Raw genomic sequence first — 26,075 nt, 5'->3', positions numbered from 1 at the left:
GTTGTACTCATTTTTTCACTAGAAGAAAATTACATTTCGAAGTGATACGAAATTAATATTTTGTCTAATTTATGTTATCTTATATAACAATATATTAATTTTATGCTGCGCTTTATAAGCGAGAGATTAACTTTTGTAGATAATTTATATAGTTTTAAGTTTTAATATATTCATATAAATTTTAGTTTGACAATTTTCTGTATACATTAGCAATATATAGTCAAATTTAGATATATTTTTTTATAATTTCTCCTTATTTAAAATATTTTTCAATAGTATATTTTGTTGACAAACACTTTTTCTGACAAGAGACAAACACTAAAACGACATGGTTTTTAAAATCGGTCTAGGTTTGACTTAAGCGTCTGTCCAGACGGTAACTTGGTTCTAACCGCAAAGATTTTTAAAATCTGATTTGTACGGTTCAAATAGTAATAAATTGTTTAAATTCAAATAAATTAGTCTAAATCTATTAAATTAATCAATAAGGTTTGTAAAAATTCACTAAATTTCTAATTTCTTTTGTTTTTGTATATCTAATTTATATTTTTTTCTGAAACACCTTTTTTAAACACCATATATGTAATTTATATAATTCATCAAAATAATACTATAGTTACACTCAAAAACTAAGACATCTTATATATATATATATATATATATATATATCAATAATTCATTAACGCATAAACCTCGTCTAGACACAATAATCCGCCTAGTAGTTTCTTACAAAATGCCTAGTTACCGCCTAGTAATTTTTTTAACGTTACTAAAATCTATTATGTTAAATGGTGAGATCATGAATTTGAAGTTCAACTCTAATGAAATTATATGTATATATAAGTAGTATTGGTTCGTTGGTACTAAAAACTCAATATGTAAACATTTTATAGAATTAGTCGAATTCATCTAACAGCTTCATATTTTTTCTCTAAATTTTTATGAAGTAAAAAATTAAATCTTTGCACAACTGCTTACCATGAAAAATGTTTCATACCAAATCAGTTGGAAAATAGTAGATTAAGTTTATATTATAATGTACAGTATTAAAATGTATAATACTTAATTTTTGATCAAATATTAATACTAAATTTAATTAGATATATTATATTAAAACCCAAATATGTACACATTTATAGAATACTCCACAAATAATAAGTTCTAAAATATTATTCCATAGGTTTGCATAAATACACACATAATACTTTGTAGATTTTGATATTGAAAATATCTCTCATATATTAAGATTTTAGTTTCACAGAAATTTCAGATATCAATTTCTATTAAAATCAGTAACAAAATTATAAAAATATGTTGAATTATATATATTTAAAATATGGAATTTCAAAATAAAATCCAAAATATAACAATCCAATAACAAAATTTAAAATATGTGAATATTTACATATATATATATATATAAATTCAGAAATTAACAAACCAATAAAAATTTACGAAAAAAATAATTGAATTATGAATTTATTCTTCCATATATTTATCGATAAAAAGGGATGACCAGGATCTAATATCCAATTAAAACACAGTTTCATTAGAAACTTTTGAACGATAATCCAAAATTTTGGTTTTGGTTCAAATTGGATGATGATAAGTTTGGTTTTTTTTCTTAAGTCGCTTCATTTTAGTAGAGTAAAAATGATTATCGTTCCGGTTAGTCGATTAATTCAATCTTCAATCTAAAAAGTCCTGATTTATGTAACTCACCCATATTTTTTCTTAAAAACAATCTTTGCAGAAATATAATTTGGTGACAAACACACAAAAATGTCGAATTCACATAATAAATAAAATAAATAAATACAGTAAAAATGAAGGAAGGGAAGGCAGAGTTGTCTCTTCTCTACATCTAACCATCTACTAGTCTTCCTACTACTACAACTAGTTTCCATCTCCCCTCCCCTCCTCTCCCCTCCTCATCGTATTAAAGAGAAAAGAGAATCTTTTACTTTATGCGCATCCTCTTCTCCATCAACACCTCGCTCGCCCTTCTCCGATCCCCACGCGCCCCCGCCCCGATCCGTTCTCTCCTGTTCGGCAGCAACAAGTCTTCTTCTTCCGTCTCCCGATCGGCGACGATGATGTCGATTCCTCCTAGCATCTCCGCCGTTAGCCTCTGCGAAGAAGCTCTGGCGGGGAGGCTGTGGATCAAGTTCAACAGAGAGTGCCTCTTCTCGATGTACAGCCCCTTCGCCGTCTCTTTGGCCGCCGGCAACCTCAAGATCGAGACGTTCCGTCAGTATATTGCTCAGGATGTTCATTTCCTTAAGGCCTTTGCTCACGCGTGAGTGATTTGGATCTTTTTATCAGTTGTAGGGTTTTGGAATCAGATAGAGAATATTCTTTTTTTTTCTTTTGTTAAGAATAAGATTCAGTGGATAATATCAGAGTTTCTTGAATCATATGATGGACCTATTACTTTTTAAGGTTTGTAACAATGATTGTGCTAAAAAGATAAGGTTTCTAGGATTAGGAATGTATCACAAACTCTATAGACGAAAATACATCAAGACTTGTTTTTTTTTTCTTTTTAAGATCACTTAAGGTTTTTTTTTTGTGGGATATAATTCTTATTCATCAGTGCCTGTTATGATTTGGTTAGTAGCAGTTGATCGTTTGGTTTTGACTCTTGTAAAAACGGTTTGCATTTTAGGTATGAGTTGGCCGGAGAGTGTGCTGATGATGATGATGATAAGTTGGCGATTTCTAACTTGAGGAAAAGCGTCATGGATGAGTTGAAAATGCACGACTCCTTTGTTCAGGTACAGAGCATAAAAACATTCATGTATCTTACAACATCATCCTGTTTGCTGCTTAGATTGGAAACCAGAAATTCATATCATGGGATTTTAAAAAATATATATTGCAATGAAATAACTTTTGTTTGATCTTTCATATTCTTTTACCATGATTGACTTGTTGCAGCCGAATTCTTGAAATGGATCAATGTCTTTGAGATAGAGTTTAAATGTTCCAATGAGTGAATTAGTTATTATAAGCCTTCTGGTGTTGAATTCCAAGCACTATTAGTGCAAGAATCACTTTTTTTTTACTTCAAAATTTGGGGGAGTGTCTTGATGCGTGGATATATAATGAATATACCATGTAAGTTGGTGCCACTTAGCTTCTAAACTATGAAAAATATTACTGTTAAGTTATATATCTCAGGGTTGTTGTATTGGTATTCTTGACATGAAGTGTTCTGGCGAACATAATTATTAGATTTTTTTGATCAAGTGATAGACTCAGTAGAATGCTCGTCTGATCCTTGCAGGATTGGGATTTAGACATTAACAAAGAAGTAAGTGTTAACTCAGCAACTTTGAGATACACCGAGTTCTTATTAGCTACAGCATCCGGAAAAGTAGAAGGACTCAAAGCTCCCGGCATGCTTGATACTCCATTTGAGAAAACGAAAGTGGCCGCCTACACGCTTGGTGCTGTGACACCTTGCATGAAGTTGTATGCCTTTCTTGGTAAGGAGTTTGGAGCGCTTCTAGATTCGAGTGAAATGAACCATCCCTACAAGAAATGGATCGAAAATTATTCTAGTGAAGCTTTCCAGGTATGTAATAGTTTCATGTCTCTACGTGTTTTGTGAATTGTCAATGTTTTATAATACACTGTCTGAGATGATGCATCTTGTATATGAATTGTTGTCTGCTTTCCTTTTTCTCCCAGGCATCAGCTAAGCAAACTGAAGACTTGCTCGAGAAGCTTAGTGTCTGTATGACTGGGGAAGAGCTGGACATCATTGAAAACTTGTATCAACAGGCAATGAAGCTTGAAGTAGAGTTCTTCCATGCCCAACCGTTAGCTCAGCCTACCATAGTTCCGCTGCTGAAGAACCATTCAAAAGATGAGCTCATGATATTTTCTGATTTTGATCTGACTTGCACCGTTGTTGATTCTTCTGCTATTTTAGCCGAAATTGCAATCGTAACTGCCCCGAAAGATGACCAGGGTCAACAAATGAATCGGATGCTCTCGGCTGACCTGAAGAACACCTGGAGTCTACTTTCTAAACAGTATACAGAGCATTATGAAGAGTGCATAGAGAGTATTCTGAATAAGGAAAAAGGTCAGGCTCGCTTACTTTTACTTGATCATCCTGTATGCAGTTTAGAAAGTGCTTGAGCCTTTGTGTTTGAATTTGCAGCGGACAAGTTTGACTACGAGGGTTTATGTGAAGCACTAGAACAGCTGTCAGAGTTTGAGAAGAAGGCAAACGATCGAGTGATCGAGTCTGGTGTACTCAAGGGCCTGAATCTCGATGACATCAAGCGAGCTGGGGAAAGGTTAATTCTTCAAGATGGCTGCATCAGTGTCTTCCAGAAAATTTTGAAGACTCAGGATGCGAATGCAAAACTCCACGTGCTTTCGTATTGTTGGTGTGGTGACCTCATCAGAGCAGCCTTTTCTGCACGTATGTGCCTAAATCCCTTTATTTCATAATTTTTTGGCAGACAGTTAATTATGCTAAAAAATATCTACTCTTTTTTTACAGGGGGAGTAGATGCAGTGGAAGTACATGCAAATGAATTCACGTTCGAGGAATCTATCTCTACTGGAGAAATTGAACGAAAAGTGGAATCCCCAATCGACAAGGCTCAGCAGTTTAAGAGCATTCTAGAAAACAGAAAGAAGGAGGATAAAGGCATCCTTACTGTTTACATTGGAGATTCAGTAGGTGACTTGCTCTGTCTCCTGGAAGCAGACATAGGAATAGTGGTTGCCTCTAGCTCGAGCCTCAGGAGAGTGGGAAGCCATTTCGGGGTCTCATTTGTGCCTTTGTTCTCTGGAATTGTGCAAAAACAGAAACAAGAAGAAACCTGGAAGGGACTCTCTGGCACACTTTACACGGTATCAAGCTGGGCTGAAATACATTCCTTCGCTCTTGGATGGGAGTAAACGGCAGAAGAAATATATGATTGAAGTTTGTATATACTGCCGGGGGTGGCTAGTTTTTATCAAGGGCCACGTATAAGTTTCAGTCTTTCCCTTTGAAAGTTGTGACATGATGAACTTTGGTAAGTCTCGTCTTAGAATCTATGAGCTTCTGTTGCTTTGTTGCAATGATCTCTTGGCTTTTGACAGAAAAGATGTGATGCAGAGATGTCATTTGATGATATGCATATACAATAAAACATTTATACATAATTCTTGAAGGGCAATGCTATTTCATTTAAACAGTCTTTTAATTTTTATATTAAAAAGATACTTTATAAATTAGAGAGGTTGTATGTGTGAGCTATACTGGTTGGGATGCCCCTAAAATTAAAAAAAAAGTAAAAAGCTGTGCCTTGTTCACACATAATCTGTTTAACTCTTTTGATTAAATGAAGTGTGTCGAATTACATTTTACTTGTAATGAACTAGGTGTTTCCCTATGTTTTGAAATAAATTTGTTAACTTTTAGATTTTATTATTTGCTTAAAATTTAATTTAATTTCGATTTAGTTATATGTAAAAACTAAGATAAACTAGAAATTTAAAATATATATTTAATAATGTATATGTATATAGTTAAAATTATAATCGTAGAATTTTTTTTTATCTATTTCTTTTGATTATAATATATCAAATTAAATTCTATAAAGTTAAGAGAAAATATTGTTAAGTATATAATTATTATAAAGTAAAGATAATATCCCTAATGACAAAAAAAGATATATCCCTATATATTAGTCATGGAACATTACAATATGTTTTCATCCCCACATGTCATCACTGAGATGATACTTAAAATCCTTAAAAAAATAAATTGGTCTGTATAAATATATATTATATTTTTTTACTAAATTAACTATCAAATTATTTAGTATTGTACTAAAGAATATTTTTAGTTGTTTACATAATATAATTGATATATATATATGACAATTAATGATTACGAAATATAAATCATACACATTTGATAACAACTATTTATCTTTTCTCTTTTTGTTTAGTTTTATATTTTTAAAAGAAATTAAACAATCACATTAAACATATAATATAAAAATAGATTTTTCTTATATTTTTATATTTGAATTTTCAAAACGACTATAAATTACTAAAAATGGTAAAAGTCCCACATTGAAAATTTTGTGATTAATGTTTTTTTTGTTCAAGCAAGATACAATTGATCATAAATTATATGAATATGAAATCTCACTAATAGATATCCGTATATATATATATATATCATTTAAATTAAATTATCTACTATATACAATATGTTAATTTCAAAATTTCCATTGAAAAATTATTGAAATCTTAATACTTTAATTTTGAAATTTCATTTGAGAAATCTCACATTAAAATTTTGGTGATTAACAGTTTAAAATTTTGTTACGGAAAATATACAAATGTTAAAAAAAACATATGAGTAGGAAGTGTCAATAGTTGATATCTATACTAAATAATATATATATATATATATATATATATATATCATTAAAGTTTAATTATATACCATATAAAATAAACAAAATAATTATTTTGATTTATTTTCAAAAACATGATTGCAAATAAATAAAATGTATTGATTTTGATTTATGTGCTTACTCTAATGTATATATTTTTATGTTTACAAATTATCTTTTAGATAGGTGGTTTCTAATATGTTATTTGATCATGACTATCCCAATATACACTGATTCAAATCGAAGTAATTTTTAATATTCGAAGCACTATATATATATATATATTATTTCATTCCGATTAGATAATTTAGTCTTGAATTTTATTCCTAAAAATATTTTAATAAAATATCTTATCAATATTCAAATTACTTCATTCCGATTAGATAATTTAGTCTTGAATTTTATTCCTAAAAATATTTAATAAAATATCTTATCAATATTCCAATTACCAATTTTTAGTTTGTTCAAAGAGAATAAGAGATTTGATCATTCGTCTAATATTTGTTTCTTATAATTACAGTCTCTAGCTATTATAGTTGTAAGAATGAGAGATTAGAACTGTTTATTATCAGTTTTCTGGTTTATCATTTAATTAATCAAACATTTCGTAGTTTATACAATAGTTTACATATACTAGAATGTTAAAGTATTATATATATATATTTAGCGGCATACTCTTAAATAACTCAACCTCAAAAATGCAGGTTATAAAATAAGTAATTTTTTATTGTTCTAGAATTTAATGATTTTTAGACTAAACTTGTGAATATATACTAGACAGACATTTATATTTCGGATCTGCATTTATATTCTATAACAGCTTTATATATTAGATTTGAACACTAAGACCATCTTCAACTCACCTCTATTTTTATCTGTATATTTTACCCTAGAATGATGACAAAAAAAAAAAAAAATTTACCCTAGAATAGAGAAACTCTATTATAGAAATGAATTTTCTCATGTCTATATTTTACCTTAAAATAGAGAAAGTCTATTATAGAAGTGAATTTACTCCAATGTATGCATCTATAATAGAGTTCCTCTATTTATAGGGGAAAAGATAAAGAATTGCTATTTTCATCTCTAAATATAGAGGTGAAAAGTAGGATTTCTCTATATTTTCTTCTAAAATAGAGGAACTCTATTATAGAAGCATACATTAGAGCAAATGCACCTCTATAACAGAGATCTCTATTTTAGAGGAAAATATAGAGGTGTACATTGGAGATGCTCTAACATATGAATACAGTTTACAAATATTTTTTTTTCAAAAATTTGATTCTTAGATATGTATTTGGAGTGGAAATAATTGTCACAATTGACACTTATGTAATTCAAATAATAAGTTGAAAAGAAACAAAACTTATATCAGTGAAACAGAAACGAGAACGAAAGCACAACTTTATAGAGGTATAAAATAAAATCACTTATGGAGAGTCAATAGTAAGCAAATCGAAAGTAGAAAACCTAATCCATTTTCGCCATCTTAAAATTAATGTTACCTATATAGTTTTAGTGATTTGTGTCAACCGCAAAACTTAATTTCTTTTATGCATATGAAGTCTTTAAAATAACTAAATGAACTATAATATGTTAACTCTTCAATAATAATGATACAATTAAGAGATCAACATTTGTATTCGTTATTTACAATCGATAAAAATTGTAGTATTAGAAAATGTTTAAACTATTTAATGAACAAACATTAGTATAAAAACTCACTTTGCACTTACGCGCAGATTATCATCTAGTGGTTAAATATATGTAGATATTAAAGAAAAAGAATATATTTGAATTAGAAAATTGCAATTTTTAAAAATGCATGAAATTTTGAAGAATTGTTTTTCGTAATAAAATCTGGATTTTATAAAAATAGAATTAAATAATATTTCAAAAATTATAAATTATTTATATATTTTATTCTACTATTATTTATTTTTATATTAATAATGATCTATGAGTTATTACTATATTCTAAAAACTTATCAAAAGTATAAATTAACATTAAATGTAAATATTCATATCACAATTAATTTCAAGACATGCATCATTATTAGTATGCCGTGTCATCTTAATTTTTTCAATCAATAAGATGATGACACATGTCAACTAGGATTCAACGAAAAAAAACCTAAACTAATTTTGGAAACTACTGGTATTTCGAGTATTGGACCTATTGGTTTGGTTCGGCATTTTGGGTTTTGGGTAGTTTGGATACGAAGCTAGAGGATCTATTTACTACTTTACCTAATTTTTGTTTGTTTCGAATAATTTCGGGTTCTGATGGATTTAGATATTAAAATTAGGAATCGGAAAATACCCAAAAATTGGTTCTCATTTGGTTTCGGTCTGAATAGTTCAGATAGTTCAAATAAAATATTAATTATTTAGGATAAAATATCAAATAATAATGATGGTTAGATAAAAAAGATTTGGATATCTCGAATTGCTTTTGGATATTTCGTATAAAACTCTCTGATATGTTTCGATGCTTTTAGGTAGTTCAGATATTTTATAATAATTTAGTTATCTTCAAATATTTTTAAATACTTTTAATATAAATATATATTTTGTTATGTTATATGTATATATAATTAATATTTTTATAGATTCAGGTATCCGCTCGGATCTCGGTTTAGCTCCTATTTGGTTCAGTTATTATGGATATATAAATATAAAAATCATTTGGATATTTAAAGATTTCGGTTAGGTTCCAATTTCAGGTATTTTGGTTTTTGGCTCTGGCTTTTTTCTTTTCTTTTGCACAGCTAGTGGAAACTGAACAAACTTAATTAGAAACTTTGGCTTGATAAAAATGGGTTCCATAACCCTCCAAATCGGAATGGACGATCGATTCCATCCCCATCATCTTCTTCCTCAAATAAAAATTATGCATTTTCACAAATCAATCGAAATCAAAAAATTCAGTACGTACGATCAATAGGATTTTTGTTCTTCCCCAATCTTCCAAATCAATTTCAGCATTTTTCCATTACATAAGATCTTTTTTTTTTTGTCTTTTTTCTTCCAAATTTCCCAAATCAATTTCTGCCTTTTACCAATTGGGTCTCGAAATCCAGAATAAATGATTGATCGGTTGACCCAATACGTTTTATACCCAATATAGCGTTGGAGTTTACATTGGTTTATCGCATCGATCTTCGAACTGATGAGATTCAATAATGTGTAACTAAGCATAATATGGTTAACTTAGTAAAAAAATTATTTGGTAGCATTAACTATAACACTGTATAACTATTTTTGAGAAACACATGGACGAAATGCAGGTGAAAAAATGCATGTTCACTTGACCAAAATATGTAACATATCATTTTCTTATACAGTTCAGCAAGTCATTTGAACATGAGCTAACTTTACAACCAACAACAAAAATATGACTAATATGAGAAAAACCAGAAAACTAATCATCATCAACAATACAGAAACCAATAACAAAGTCTCATCCATAGCTTGTTGAAATCAAAGAGAAGTCAATAAAGGAAGGAAAAAGAAACTATTAAGGTACAAAAAAAAGAAGAAAAAAGCTCTTATCAAAAAAAAAAGAGAAGCATATAGAAAAGGAGAGGAATATAAAGCTTCTTTTGTGGCTATGAAACTTAAAGAGAAGACATTTTTCCAAGCTTTGATAATAAAAAATAAAATGGAAAAAGTTCATGCGCAAAAATATGAATATTTACAAAGTAACTAAATCATAATCATTTTTTGATAATTAAAATAAAAACCATTTTATGAATTATAAGCATGAAAATAAAATAGCATATTATATAATAATTTTATGTTTTATTTTTATTATATATATGATTTCAGATATAGAAATTTTGATTCGTTCAATCATTTATTTTGAAGTAGTTGGTTTGCAAAAACAATTATGATATTGATCTATAAATTTTTGGGTTACGGTTAGGTTAAAATCTGATTAGTTTTGTTAGTTTCACTTAGTTAAATTTTTCACTTATATTTGTAAGCTTATTTAAATTTTAGATTTGATTAAAAACTGAAGTAGTTTATCGGTCTTATGTTAAATAAGCAAATAAAAATTTAAATCCTTTGAACAATGATTTCAATATATATATATAGAAACAATGGAAAGAGTTAAATTGATGGTCAGTACATGATTCCAAAAGAAAATATGGCTGTTAATCGTTTAAAAACTTATACGCATGAATAAATATTTTAAAATAATTAAATTATGATAATTGTTTAAAAAATTATTTTAATTTATATATGTGAAAAGTACACGGAATATTTTGAAATTTCATTTTCAGAACTTAATACACCAAAAGTTCAAAATTTGTCTCCAACAATTTTTATATTCAATTCAGATCAAGCAATAATAATAAATTTAATTTTAAAACTCACATTTTTGAACTTTTTATTTTAACTGTAAGTTTATCATTAATATTGTATGATAGTTTTTATTTAAATTTCTATGATTTAGTCAAAAATATATTCACTGTGATTTTTTATGGTTTTTTTTCAACTCATGTCTGTAAATTATTTATTTGGTTTAAAACAATTATAAGATATAAACATTACTTTTGAAAATATAATATTAGACGATTGGTTTATGTTGTTTAAGGAAATTAAATTCCTTTTGATCAAAATATATTCATAGTCAAAATATTATATTCCATTTACATCTCTACAACGAAACGATGTTACATGAAAAAAAAAACAATGTTAATTACATGTTGATCATGGGTCAAATGGTCCTCCTAAAATCCATTGTTCCATGTTCCGATTCGAATCACTTCATGCGGCATGTTCCTATCTAGGTTCCTATTTTCTTTTCCCTGTTTTTGTATATCGCTCGTATCTCCCAATAAGAAGATGTTGCATTATCTAAGATCCAATAGCTTGTAAATCGACAAATAAATATGAGAACTAATGTTCAAAAAAATAAAATAAATAAATAAATATGAGAACTAACATGTCAAAAATCTGTTTGCTGCGAAACCGTCTTGCATATAAATAAACGTATTAGTTTACAAGGAAAATATATATATATAAATAAAGATTTAAGAAGGTGAACTTTATGCAAACACACTAATAACATAAATTTCAAAAAAACAAAAAAAACACTAATAACATATAATAATAGTTAGACCAGAAAAAAAAACAATACATATACTAATAGAAAGAAACTTTATCTCTATGTTAGGTTACCATTCGACCGGTCCACCAGGGGCTGATGTAGAACAAAATTTTATTGTAGGCAAATCATATGTAAATATACACATAAAGCTAATTAGCTTAAGCACGACTTTTAGTAGAGGCAGATAACAAAATTTTGAGGAAGTTACAAAGAATTTGATAATTTTACAGGGGCAAGTGTCACCTTCCCGGGCCAAGTAGGTCCGCCACTGCGGTCCACCACACTTCTTGACAATCAAATGTCATGTCATCTGACTGTGCATTCGAAGAGTCTTTGCAAAATAATAAAATAAGTTGTATTCTTTCCTTTTTCTTCTTTTGCTTTAAGATAAGTTGTTTTCTTACTAAAGATGATCTTCTAAAACCACGCTACTTTGCATTCTCGCATCGGGAAAAATATCTATTTTAATTTGAACTTTATCCGTCGTATTTAGTCTTTTTCAAAATTTGTAATAATGTATATTTCAAACTGAACTACATAAAAATTCAAAAATACTTGCTTTTCTTCTTCAAAATTATAGTATTATATATTTCATAATGAACTAAAAAAATACAATATAAATTCTCAAAATCATGTTTATATACATTGACCGTCAAATGTGTTATTCAACCACTAATTTATCAAACAATATTGTTTTGATAAATTCTATAAAAATTTAAAATGTAAAAATACTACATAAATTCTTAAAATCGTGTTTCTATATTAATTTTAAATTTAATAGAATTTATCTAAAATAACATTAGTTTGATAAATAAACGGATGACTAAAATATTTGACGATCAATATTATAACACGATTTTGAGAGTTTATATAATATTTTCAAATTTTAAAATTTACAGTATTTATCAATACAACGTCGTTTGCCTAGGTCGATATATATAAAATAAGAGGCAATCGACCTTGTTTTAGATAAATTCTGTAAAATTTAAAATTAAAAATACTAAGTAAATTTTAAAGATCGTGTTTATATATACTGACCATCAAATATATTAATAATCCGTTAATATATCAAAATACATCATTTTGGATAAATTCTGTAAAAATAAAAAATAAACACAATTTGTTATTTTTTAATTTTAATTTTATAGAATTTATTAAAAACAACGTCAATATATATATATATATATATATATATATATATATATATATATATATGCACAATTTTGAGATTTGATATAGTACTTTTGAATTTATATTTAGTTCAGTATGAAATATGCACTACTGTAAAGTTCGGAAAGGAAAATGCACAAGTTCATGTAGTATTTTGAGATTTTATGTAATTCAGTATGAAATACGCACTGTTAGAGTGATCGGGAAGGAATAGACGCGACGAATAAAATTCAGGTTGAATAGGCATTTTTTCCTTCTCATGCGTTTCTGTAAAGAACTATAAAAAAAAATATTTTTATTGGTTTAAAAAAATTTCAAAACTTAAGCTTTCAATATTTCTCTTTTGTATTTTATAGAACAATTCTCCATGAAACATCTATTTATATAGAAAGACAATTCGCTTTTCTATGTGTAATATGAAAACACAAATCTAATTTAAATAGTAAATTTCCTATTTTATTTTAGATTTTTGTGTATTTAACTTATTAAACACTTATTAATAAGTTAACTTGTTTTACAAGTCTTGGAATTATCCAATATTCACTCCCCTAATTCTGATTTTAATTAGTAAGATTTATTATTTAAACTCCAATTAAGCTCGTCATTTGTTTGAATTTATTCCTTGCTAATGGCTTGGTATAGATATATGCCTTCTTCTCAACATCCGCTACATACTCCATTTCGATCGGCTCGTTCTCCACACAATCACAAATGAAGTGATACTTTGAAAGTACATGCTTATTTCTTTCATGGAAAGTGATATTCTTGGTTAGAGTAATAGCTGATTTCTTGTCGATTCTAAGTATGACCTTCTCACCTTCTTCACTTAGTATCTCATACAACAATTCCTTGATCCATACAGCTATATAGCTTGCTTCTCTGCTTCTGTTGCTGGCATGAACTCGGCTTCACATGAAATCAATATAACAGTAGGCTGTTTCTGCGATGCTCAAGTGATCAATGACTTGCCAAAACATAATGCATGTCCTGATGGGATTCGTCCATCGTCTACATGGATATTGGGACTACTCACTATATCCAACAGCTCTTCTTGTTCCACCCTTCTTGAAGAACATACCATAATTTGTAGTTCCTCTTACATACCTTAGTATATGCTTGATAACTTGTCCATGAGAGTCTCTCGGACTTTGCATATATCTACTTAAAACATCAACTGTGTAAGATAAAGTCTGGTCTTGTATGAATTAAGTACCTTAGACATCCTATGATTTTTCTGTATGTTGTTGTATCTATCTCTAATTTGTCTTTATCTTTTGACATATTGACTCGATTGGTACTTGAGTCACGTTACATGTTTCCATATTTGTGTCACATAGGATTCTTTGAGCACATCTTTCTTGTTTTATCCTGATTTTTCTACTCCTTGAATCACTTGTATGCCAAAGTAATACATCAACTTGCCTAGATCTGACATCTCAAACTTCCTTGACATCTCTTCTTTGAATTGCTAAATCACCTTAATAGAAGTTCATGTTACAAATAGGTCATCAATGTATATGGCCACTAGTAAGAAGTCTCTTTCTTTCTTACGGTACACTGATGGCTCCTTCGTGCACTTACTAAAACTCATCTCCTTTAGAACATGATCGAGTATATTCCATACACAAGGGGCTTGGTGTAACCCATATAAAGCCTTGTGTAACACATAAGCTCGATCTTTTTCTCATTTCTTTTTAAAACTTTTGGATTGTCTCACTGAAGGTAGGGAGATGGATTACATCCCTCCACAAGGCCCATCAAATAAAAAGTATTCAGCCCACTTAGTTGGCTCGGCTAAGCGTTACTCAACACCAATCAGCTCAACACTCACACTCGGCTCAGAAGCTCGATTTTACTCGGCGCCACGAGCTCGGCTTAAGAGCCTGAACGCTCGGTCCAGTTGCTCAGCTTGTAAAGCATACCTTGGTTCATTACGTCGAACCCACCTAAGGCGAAAAAGAGGAGGTTTATCTATAAAAAGAGGACAACGATGACGAATAAGGGGATCAAGGCTTGAACAAACATAGAAACTTTGTGGCTAGAATTAAGGTTTTACTCTTTTATTTTTCTTGCAGACCTATATTTTCCTGACTAGCCCAGATGAGCACCGACTATTTTTCTCATGTTTTCACACTTTTTAAACCATTACCATTCTCTGATCAATAAAAAACTTTCAAAATATCACCACCAAAATAATCAAACTCAGGTCAAACTCAGATTCAACAGTTGGCGCGCACTGTAGGGCATTGCGAAGTAGTGTTAACAAGATCAGCATGAATCTCGACGATTCGACCTCCAGATCAATACTACTCTGGCTGCAGCAGCGCCGACCATGATCAATATCATGGATACCATCATGGCACGCTTAGCTCAGCAGGAAGAAGCTCAAAAAGCAATGAACGATGTTCACCGCGCTAGTTACTGTCATCGCAATATCAGCCGGCGATGTCTTCAAACCAAAGAACCACATTCATTGTATCCTTTACTCTAACTATCATCTCGGCAGCTATCTTGTCGTGTCTTTGACATTCGTCATCCTTAGTCAAAAAATTACTTTGAGATGCTTTGAGGATACTCTTTTCCACAATTGAAGTTCTATAATCTTCTGATTAGTTTCTGTCATATGTATTCATAATTCTTATTTGAAGGGTATTTTTGTATTCTTGCAATATTTGTCAACTGGATTTGGTACCAATGAAATTCTATAGAAACACAATGAATTGTAGAAAACAACTTATTTTTAATGATCTAGAAATTTCCCAAAACAATATTTTATGTAATAATTCTCCATGAGATATCTATTTGTATAGAAAAACAATTTCTTCTTCGATATAAAATATGGAAACGCAAAAATAATCTAAATAATAAAATTTCTATTCTATTTTAAATTTTCTTTTGTGTATTTAGTCAATTAAATAATTATTAGTAAGTACACCGAAAAAAATAGTGGATCACTAGCTATTTCATCAAAACCGAAGATGCATCTAACCATCTGAGGTCAGGTCACATGTACGAACGAGCAAAAATAAAACTAATTGTCTTTTTGAAGAACAAAATAAAACTAATTGTCAATTTGTAAAAAAAAAATATAAATGAAACGTCAAGTTTTACTTTTTGTATTTTAATAACATTAATTTATGCCAGATTATTGATATATCAGGTTATATTTTGATGTAAAGTTTGATCTTGCAGAAAATTAATATGCATATATATATATATATATATATATATATATATATATATATTTATATTTATATATATATTCAACATTTCCTTTTTTGGTTAATAAACTATACCTTCATCATTTATATTTAGTGATAAATAAATAATTTAAATATGTATTTAAAAATACTATATTGGTTTTTAATTGAATATTAAATTTATTGATCAGAGGGAAGACATTTACAGATGAAGTTATGTGGCTATACTACCATAAAAAATAAAAGAATGAGTGGCCTCTTAAATTAAATGAGCTGAGCTTAAACCATCTCCTGAGTAGTCATTCCAATGGGTGTCTTACTGGTTAATGAAGCCAAGATTTTCTATTACGCATCAAATTGTCAATGCTTGGAGTGATAGCTTCTGTCGATGACCATCCTCCTCCATGACGTCTTGTGTTCCTCTCCTTCCAGACTGAGTATAAAACAGTTTGGAAACTAACTTTTCTGAGAATATTATCCATCCTATTATGCGTAGGCTGCAGCAATGCTGCAATCGATTTGTCCCAGTCCGGGGTAATGCCATCACCTAGTAAATTCCCTGCTGTGTTCATCCAAAGAGTTTACTGATTATTTTAGACAAAACACCTTTTGTCTAAAATAATCATAAAAATAAAATTTAAACTTTATATAGATATTTCAAATCAAAATAATAATTTAAAATTAGTTTATATGAAAAATTGATTTAAAAATATACATATATTCAAAAATTAATTTTTACTAAAATATTTTTCAATAACCATTATACAAATATTTTCTATATGAATAAGAAAACACCAATACAAAGACCAATTTCAACACCAACTTAAATTATAGTTTTGATATTTCATATTAAGTTTTAAAAATATAATATAAGAGATTATTTATATGTGGTACATATAAAATACTAATAATTATATGATACTTATATGATGAAACGTATAAAATACAATTAATTATACGATGACGTATATATGATATATAACAGTGACATAAAAACAAATAACAATATATTTCGAAAAATACATGTCCGAGCGGATTAAAGTCTAAACTATTAAAGGATGAGTGTTGCACCTTTGATAGTCCAATATTCGTAGAGGTATATCATTGTAAACTAATTTTCATGCAGAGTTTATTTAGTTTCTTCACTTAAAAGGTTTCAACGAGATAAATATTTTTAGTTCTATGATTAATCTTGAACAGTTTGATTCTTTTGATCTCGACTGGATTAGATATATCTATTGATTTGTGGACGTGATCCAGTTGTTCTTCTAAGAATCTCATGATAGTGCCCAAAAAAAAAGAAAGAATCTCATGATCAAAAGCATCCCCTATTTTAAATTCAGGGATTTCTACCTGTATAACTTTTTCAAATAGATTAACCATTTTTTGTTCAAGAAAATTAGTTACGAGACTTTAAATATTTTGCTAGCTTTCAGAATTTAAAGACTTACGTATTATATATGTTTGTTGATTGGAATTTTTTTTTTTAATTTGAGTTTTGGATATTACATATCAAACAAAAAAATTGTATAATTACAGTTTTTAGATTTTTTTTTTTGAAGATTAGTTTTTTTTTTTAAGATATATTACTAATTTCATTTAAATGATTCAGTTTTTAATATGGGGATGTTAGAACTTTTTTTGAAAAAAAAATGGTTAAATCTGGATCTATTAAATACACAGATCTAACTCTGGGTTAGAAGTGCAACACATAGATAGAGCTTTTTCCGGATATTCAAATGGGTCGAAATATAGTGGCCTATATCCATGTAAAATGTCCAGAAAATGTAATTTAGTTTCGCATAGTAGATGGATTGAAACTAAAATATGGTAACATCTCAAATCCTTCCCCTTACCACTTGACCAAAAGCTCTAAGTCAGAACTTTAATTGTAAAACTTATCTGGAAAATCCAAAAGACAGAAAATACCGATCCTGAAAGGACATCTATCAATGCTGATTGATAATATGCAACAATATAAATTATACAAAATGAAATGATCAACCATCTGCAATTATATATCTTACAAGGAACATATTATGTCAATTTTTATCTTAAATTTCATCATAAATTAGTTTTTTTTTAAAGAACTTCATGACAAATCTTTATCATAATAATATTTTAGGATATATATATGACATTTTATAAGACAACCATATATCTCGGTTTCAGTCTTTCAGTAATATTTCCTTAATTTATAATAAATTACTGTATTGCATATCTGGTATTATTTGGTTTCATGTATCTTTACGATACTAGTTTGCGTCATGATCAGACAAGAGGAAAGCGGCAATCATGCATTCAATTAAGTCAAAGAATATGACGTTCCTACCAAAAAAAAAAGTCAAAGAATATGACGTGTCCACAAGCACTCGTTCTTTTTACGATTTTTGGGAATTCATTTTCCTTGGTAATTTTTTTTTGTTCTTTGTCTTACCACATGCACTGTGTATCACTGCCACATTTTCATATTTATATATACGCATATAAATGAATGTTCATTTAAATTTGACATCAAACATGCAACAAAAATTAAAAACCAAGAAAAGAAACCTGCGTAAAAAAGAGACATGGTATATTGGTCATAGTCTAATAGGGTATATTATCCGAATCGAATCTTGTAATACCGACAACACATGACCAAAAGTGTCGTTCACTGTGTGAGACCATCGTATAACTAGTAACGGTTTTAGAAATAATATATATCAGGATTATGTTGTTATTATATATATTAGCTTTTTGGATCAGTAATGTATAACAATATCATATCAGAAGATAAAAACGTACGCACTTGCTTGAAACAAGAACAAAAAGGAGTTTCTTTTTAATAAGATAGAAACAATTGCCTAATAATAAGAATAGAAAGGAGTTTCTTGGAAATTATGGACACCAAAACGCTTTTTAAAATACACAGAAGAGAAATTATATATTTGGTGTGGTGGAGACAGAAAAGGTAAACAAAGAAAACCCAAAATAAATTATTTTTGACAGCTCTCAGGCATCATACAAAACCTCTCTTGCAAACGATAGCGAAGTTTTTAAATGAAAGAATGCACATTAAAGAGCAGGAGGGTCTTGTGCTTATTCGTGTGTATATTCTTCGTCTTGCACTTTCCTCCCATTGATATAAATGGTATCAAACACCCGGGCCTATCTAAATACCTGCGGTAGAACACTAACATATATAGGGTCATTTGATGTCAATTGAGTCTTGGGATGGCAGCAACTTTGCCTATCAACCTTTTAAAACTAGGGACCCCATCGATGCAGCATTGGTCCTTCTATACATTCTTGTTTTTAAGTTGTACTGCCATTATATTTGCTTTTTCTCATAAAGGAGAAAAACTCCTTTTTGTCTTGTGTTTTATACTCATGAGATGTGGTTTTAACATTTTGAACAAGTTTTGTTGTGGTTAATAATATCATACTACAACAAAAATGAAATAAACAAAGTAAATAAAAGAGAAGAACTTTATTGTTTTTCTTCCCACTAACGATGAGCTCGAAGTGCATGCATAATGCATTAAGATACTTGTTTTAGGTTTTGTGTAATACTGGTCGGTCTTATCGATAAAGAGATTTCTTTAGGCTTTATTATTCTCTCCTCTTTTCGCACCAGATCAAGAACAAGAAAATAACTAGGAGTTCTTCACCGCTATTCACAGAATCATTCTCCCCTTCCATTGTTATCACTTCCGCTTCTCTCAGCCATATATGGAAATTTCAATAAATGAAGAAGAAGGCCGCATCATTCATCATAAAAGAATCGAAGATGAAGAAGAGACTGAGACTGATAGGACAAAAGAAGATGGCTTGACGATAGCAGAGCAAACCAGAGAGTTTGTTTGTCTTCGTTGCCACAAACCAATTCTTACGAATGAGGTTAACTAATTTGAGATTGGTTATTAGTTTAATTTAATTACTATTTGACTTGGTGATTTATTCTCTTATGTTCATTAATAGGCATCAAAAACAAAGAGAAAGTTTCACAGACGTTGCTACAAAGAGCATTGTCGTCCATACTGTTATGTCTGCAGAAAGAAAGTAAGATGATTTCTCAACTGGAAATATATGAAATGAAAGTATAAGAGGCTTATGAATGCAATAATGTAATTTTTATATCCAGATTCCATCAACCAAGGAAGGAATAAAATATCATAAGCATCCCTATTGGGAGGAGAAATACTGTCCTTCTCATGATGGCGATGAAACTGCTAAATGTTGCAGCTGTGAACGCTTACAAGTAGTTTAAATCGGTGTAACAACGATTTGAAATTTTTAATAATTAAGCACCATAACAGTTTGACTTTTTTCTTTATATTGGTTTCCTTTCAGGCTTGTGGAACAGAGTATCAAATGCTTGCTGACAATCGGTGGCTGTGCGAAGAGTGCAAGGAAAGCGCGGTTATGGATACTGATGAATCCCAATCTTTGCACATTGAAATCCGTGAATTCTTCAAAGGCTTAAACATGAAAGTTGAGAAAGTATTTCCTCTTATTTTGGTGGATCAACAAGCGCTGAATAAAGCTGAGGAAGAGAAAGTGAGTGTCTAATTGCATAAAGTAAATCTTAGTTAACTCTTTATTTCACTCCTATGCTGTTGGAACTAATTGCTCTGTTTCTACAATAAGCAGTATGGGGTGGTAACTAGAGGTCTTTGCATGTCTGAAGAGAAGATAGTCCCAAGGGTAAGACATTAGTCAAGATACTAAAACTATACTCTGGACTTTTGTTTCTTTCTTACTCTGTTCCACATCTATATCTATAAAGATCCCTAGAGGGGCAAACAAGCAGCTAATAGGCATGGCTAGAGAATCTCAAAGGTTCGTTCGTGAGTGCAATGTCACTGCAATTCTGATCCTATATGGACTTCCTAGGTTGCTAACAGGATATATATTAGCGCATGAGATGATGCACGCTTATCTTAGACTCAAAGGTACGTATATTATGTAACCGATTGGTCAAATATGAAATACCCTGTTTTGTATAAATGATTAAGAGAGGTATGAAAGTGTTATGGTTTGATCACACAGGTTACCGGAATCTTAAGACTGATCTTGAAGAAGGGATATGCCAAGTGCTAGGACGCATGTGGTTGGAGTCTCAAAGGTTTTCCAGTAGTAATGCTTCATCATCAGCTTCTTCTTCCCGAACTCCTCCACCCGATACCACATCAACGAAAGGAGATCAGTCTGATTTCGAGAAGAAGCTAGTGGAATTTTGCATTCATCAGATAGAAACAGATGAATCACCAATCTACGGTGATGGGTTCAAGAAAGTTTACGAGATGTTGGTGTCAAATCACTACAACCTTAAGGATACACTAAAGAGCATTGCTATTGCTTCCAAGACTCTACAAGATTCGAAGTTTTGAGTCAACCTTATTACATATGTTAACATACATGGCATGGCCCACTAAGCATTTCCTTCTTTTCTGGAATTGTTGCTTCTTCTTTTTCTAGGGTGAAATGTTTAGGTGTTTGCCTGTTTTTTTTTGTAATCATGTTAAGACATGTTTCTGCGTCTTTCTTCTTCACTTTTTCCTAGTCAAGTTGGGAACTTTCAGAATGGTAGTTTTATCCTCGTCCTGTTCTAACCTTTTTCTCCGGCGTACTTTCTGATACAAATCTTTTTCTCTTTCTTTAAATCTGTTCTTGGCCCAACCAGGTGTTCGAACATTTCTGTTCCCATACCATATTCTTTTTCTTCCAAATTTGTAACTATATTAGAGAGATAAAAATAGACTTTGGAGTCGAGGGGGTGCATGTAACAGGTTGATACTACGTCTAGAGGCGGACGGACGTGTACTAGTACGAGGTGCTTACTGCTTTTTCAATACTTACAAATGCCTTTTTTTTTTACTGTAAGAAAGGTTTAGAGACCGAGTTAAACTGGTCCGGTCGGGTTTCGTCATGTATCAAACATGTTCATAGTAAAATCGAATAGAAATCGAATAGATGAAGTTAGTCGACGATGATATTCTCTAGACTTGCGACCGACACGTGGCAACACACGACTAGTTTAGACCATTTCTACGAGACTATGATACTTATTATTTATGTATAATTAAAAAATAAATAATAATAATTTGATGATGATAATTATCTAAAACTAGTCTTTTTTCAAAATTCTCACAATTTTTTTTTATCTAAAAATAGTTAAGGAATAAAAAAAGATATACAATTCTGTTTTTGAAACACGGGCTAATCAATTTTTACCTACAAATAATATTTTGTTATGTAACTTAACGATATAAAGAAGAATCATTTTCTCCACAACGGCCATACTCTTACATTAATTACCTTTTACAGACATACAAGTACAGTAGAACTTCTATAAATTAATAATGTTGAGACTTTAAAATATTATTAATTTAAAGAGATATTAATTTACAAAAAGTTTCCTTTTTTAGTTTTTTCTATTTTTGTTTATAAAATAAGAAAATATTTAATTTTACCATATATAAATTATTTAAATTTTAGAAAATTGACTTTCATATTGTTTTATTATCTTATTTGGTGTATATTTTTATATTTTATAGAATTGTTATGTGATTTTCGAAATAATTTAACTAAATATTATCAAAATATTAAGAAAATAGATGTATTTTCATTGTAAATATAAAACAACAATCTAATGTTTAATTTGTATTTATATTAAAGATATATATTGATAGATTATTAATTTATGATTTTAATGGGACTATATATTTACATGAGAGCTTTAAAAATATTATTATCTTATTATTTTATCGATTTGTATCTTATTTTACACCGGCCCAAGTTGAGACCGGCGAAATTTATGAATTTATAGAGATTATTAATTTATCGAGTATTAATTTATAGAGGTTCTACTGTATTTTGTATATATGTATCAAAATGACTTATACCCACAAGCTGGTTCAGCTCACCTCTATTTCTTATAAGCATGATCTTTGTTTTTTTAGGTCATTTAATAAATGAACTTAATGATCGAATTTAAACTAGATCACAAGTTATATGAATGATCTTTAATGATCATGAGTTAACTCATAACCTTGGTCGTTTTTATACGTAATATATATATAGATGACTTATGTTTTTTATGTAAAAAATATAGTTTCCATATTAATCATATTTATCTTCTAAAATTAAAATGTTAGATCAAAAAGTTATAAATATATACAGAAATATAAAAGAACATTGATATCAATTTTCATATCATATATCTTTAGAATTAAAATCTAGATCAAAAAATTCCTAAGCTAAGACTCTCATGGAGAATATATATCTTTATGATTTGAATAGATGAAGATTTTGAACATGAAATTATCTCAACTTATGTAGAATATATTTTTGGATTAATTTTAAACTAATTATGTTTTGAACTAATTATAAATTATATTATGAAAATTATTTTATTTTATAATTTATTTACAATTTTTATTTTTTTTTATATCTAATCGCGAGTTAACTCATTTAACTCATGATCTAGATGATATTAATTCGAATTTACATATTAAAGTTTATATAATAAACGAATTGAGTTTAGGTGGCTCATAAAATATTTGAATTCTTTGTGAACTGAACTGAGTTGAGTGAACTAGTTCATTTTGACACTTCTGTCTATTAATATTTATTATGTTGTACCAAAATCTAAATGACATTATAATATTATATATAAAGACAACATGCTGTTAAATTAATACAAAAATCATTTTGAACTATGTGTTCTATGAGAAAAACTATATATGTCAAGTTACAAAGAAAAGTATCTGTGTACTATGATATTTGGATTTTCTGCAAAAATGTTTGGCTTATATTGCAATTTGCAAAACTGGAGAAATCTTTGTCTCACAAAATAAATCTCCACTACCGAAAAGGGTTCCTTTTTTTTTTTTTTGGATTTACGTGAATACCAAGAAGCATCGAGATTGTATATAACAGTAATCATTTTTTCTGACATACTTCCATTAATCATAGTACTTAGAGATTGTATATAACAGTAATCATTTTTTTCTGACATACTTCCATTAATCATAGTACTTAATAAACAAGTTTATGAAGTTTTGTATTTTAAAGTTGACTTTAAGATCCGTTATATTATTATTAAGTTTTATGATTTAAGAAGTCTAACATAATCAATCTTAAAATATTGTTTTATGCTTTTTCTAACTGTAAAAATAGCTTTTTCTAACTGTAAAAATAGTACACTCCACCATTTGAGTAAAAATACAATACAATACAATTCACAATGATCACTTACTGAACCTAGTGATCTCGTGTTTAGTTCTTCGTATATTGAATGACAATAGTAGTAAGAATGCTTCTTTGATTTTGTTCAGACCAAAAGACTATAGAGTAGACAGGGCCGGTCCAAAAGAAAGCCATTGAAACAGTCGCCTAAGGCATCCAATTTTAAAGGGCATATTTTTTTTAATTTTTTTATATTAATTTTTGTTAGTATTATATGTAAATAGAGTTTATAATTTTAATAACAATATCTATAAAGAAATTTAACACTACTATGAAAATCTTTTTATTAAATATATTAGGACAGTACATTGTAGAGCAATAACCTATTAAAAAATAATTTGTATTTACAATGATTTAATAAAATTAGAAATGAATATAGTCAAATGTTTATGGTAACATATAAAGTATTGGTACACAGTAAACTCTACGAAAATATTTTCCCTTATCATCTGAAAGCATGAAAAGACCATATCGATATAGTTTATTAATAAATGACTTTTCTTTACTGTGGCTTTAGTTAGCTTTCTGTTTTTAAATTTCTGAAATAAATAACATACTTTTTAAAGTTTTTTTAGTGAAGATTTAAAAGCTATTAAACAAAATTTATTTATTTTATAATTTTAATGTGAGTAATTATAAAAACATAAAAATACAATTTATTAAAACTTCTTAGGACGTCCAAAAACATTGGACCGGCACTGTGAGTAGTATATTGAAGATGTCTAGTTCTACAGTTTGTATCAATCGGAAGTGCAAGAGGAACAGGTAGGGCGAACTATATCAAGCCGAGCTAAAGCTGAGTAGTTGACTTGAAAAAAATGAAATGAAGCTGAATTTACCGTATCTTGGAAGTTAAGGAGCCAAACATTCATTTTGGAGAATGAAAATTTGTTGAAGGAATATTTGCTACAGTCACATGAGAAAATTTAAGAAAATATTGAGTGCATTATTCTATAAGCATTTTATTGTTTTTCTTTATACGGTAAAACGCAATCTCTTTGGGGAGCATTTTCATTGAGTCCGATGAGTTTTAGGAAGAGAATACCTTATGTCTATAGTGAATACAGACATTTAGTTGTGCTTTTTTTGTTTAGTTGACTTAATACTTTTATTATTACTAGTTTACCTATTGTTTCTTTATTTGCTTATTTCTTGAAACTAAAAAATATAATTAAATAATTTCAATATAATAAATTTTATATTTTATTCTCTATATTTTGACATCTATTTTCATATAAATCTTAATATAATTTTACATTTATAGAAATCGTAGACACACTAGTCATGGACGGTAAAAGTGTGAATGGGATAAATTATAGAAAAGCTTTGGAGAAATACACTCCAATAAAATTTTAATTTAAAAACTATACCATTGCCTATTTTTTTCTGAAAAATACACTTATGTATATATAAATACACTTATGAAAGCTACACAATTTTCCAATCTAAATATTTCTCAATTTCTAATTTATTTATGTTTAAAGTAATGGCATTTAAAAAAAAAAGATTTTTTAAAGGAAGCTTTAAATTATCAATTTTTATTATATCATAAACTATTTATTAAAAAAAACAACGTCTCCTTCTCTGTATCCTCAATTTCTGATTTTTTTTCTTGTTTCACAGATTTTTTTCTCTCATCTCATTAATAAGTTTGTTAATTCATAATTCAGATTTCAGTTTCTACATCTATTTTATTCTGAAAATAATTCTATTTTTAGGAAAATCCTTTTTTAGGGAAAATCATGCTACATATAGAAAACCAAATCTGAAAAAGAATCAAAATCGAACCATATATACATGAATACCTAAAATATAATTTATATATCTCATATTAATTATATTTAGTTTAAAATTTACAAAATACCTTTTTAAATACTATTAAAACCAAACTATTCAAAAAACCAAATTATCAAATATTTTTTATTCGAA

At 28.9% G+C, this 26,075-nt stretch overlaps 2 protein-coding genes across 2 annotated transcripts; both read left to right on the top strand.

Annotated features, from left to right (window-relative positions):
• Positions 1-1,847: 1,847 nt before the first annotated feature.
• LOC108822999 (bifunctional TH2 protein, mitochondrial) lies at positions 1,848-5,210 on the top strand. The gene is made up of 6 exons (XM_018596222.2): positions 1,848-2,299; positions 2,669-2,777; positions 3,290-3,580; positions 3,697-4,096; positions 4,175-4,441; positions 4,523-5,210. The coding sequence occupies exons 1-6, from the start codon at positions 1,968-1,970 to the stop codon at positions 4,924-4,926; spliced, it is 1,803 nt and encodes a 600-aa protein (XP_018451724.1). The 5' UTR covers positions 1,848-1,967; the 3' UTR covers positions 4,927-5,210.
• A 14,415-nt stretch (positions 5,211-19,625) lies between these two features.
• LOC108820144 (protein DA1-related 4-like) lies at positions 19,626-21,286 on the top strand. Its single transcript, XM_018593121.1, has 7 exons — positions 19,626-19,793; positions 19,875-19,955; positions 20,038-20,154; positions 20,247-20,459; positions 20,544-20,600; positions 20,683-20,848; positions 20,946-21,286. The coding sequence occupies exons 1-7, from the start codon at positions 19,626-19,628 to the stop codon at positions 21,284-21,286; spliced, it is 1,143 nt and encodes a 380-aa protein (XP_018448623.1).
• Positions 21,287-26,075: the final 4,789 nt, after the last annotated feature.

This window comes from Raphanus sativus, chromosome 8 (assembly GCF_000801105.2).
Source record: "Raphanus sativus cultivar WK10039 chromosome 8, ASM80110v3, whole genome shotgun sequence".
NCBI lineage: Eukaryota > Viridiplantae > Streptophyta > Magnoliopsida > Brassicales > Brassicaceae > Raphanus > Raphanus sativus.
The sequence above is the reverse complement of the archived record's forward strand: the minus strand, read 5'-3'. Positions and strand labels throughout refer to the sequence as shown.

What these genes read in the sequence shown, in the direction of transcription:
- LOC108822999 (XM_018596222.2), top strand. Translation starts at nt 1,968, where the DNA reads ATGCGCATCCTCTTCTCCATCAACACCTCGCTCGCCCTTCTCCGATCC. An exon ending in TGCACGACTCCTTTGTTCAG is followed by an intron (nt 2,778 to 3,289) that starts GTACAGAGCATA and finishes TGATCCTTGCAG; the next exon opens with GATTGGGATTTAGACATTAA. An exon ending in CAGAGCAGCCTTTTCTGCAC is followed by an intron (nt 4,442 to 4,522) that starts GTATGTGCCTAA and finishes CTTTTTTTACAG; the next exon opens with GGGGAGTAGATGCAGTGGAA.
- LOC108820144 (XM_018593121.1), top strand. Translation starts at nt 19,626, where the DNA reads ATGGAAATTTCAATAAATGAAGAAGAAGGCCGCATCATTCATCATAAA. An exon ending in AAGAGAAGATAGTCCCAAGG is followed by an intron (nt 20,601 to 20,682) that starts GTAAGACATTAG and finishes ATATCTATAAAG; the next exon opens with ATCCCTAGAGGGGCAAACAA. An exon ending in CGCTTATCTTAGACTCAAAG is followed by an intron (nt 20,849 to 20,945) that starts GTACGTATATTA and finishes TTGATCACACAG; the next exon opens with GTTACCGGAATCTTAAGACT.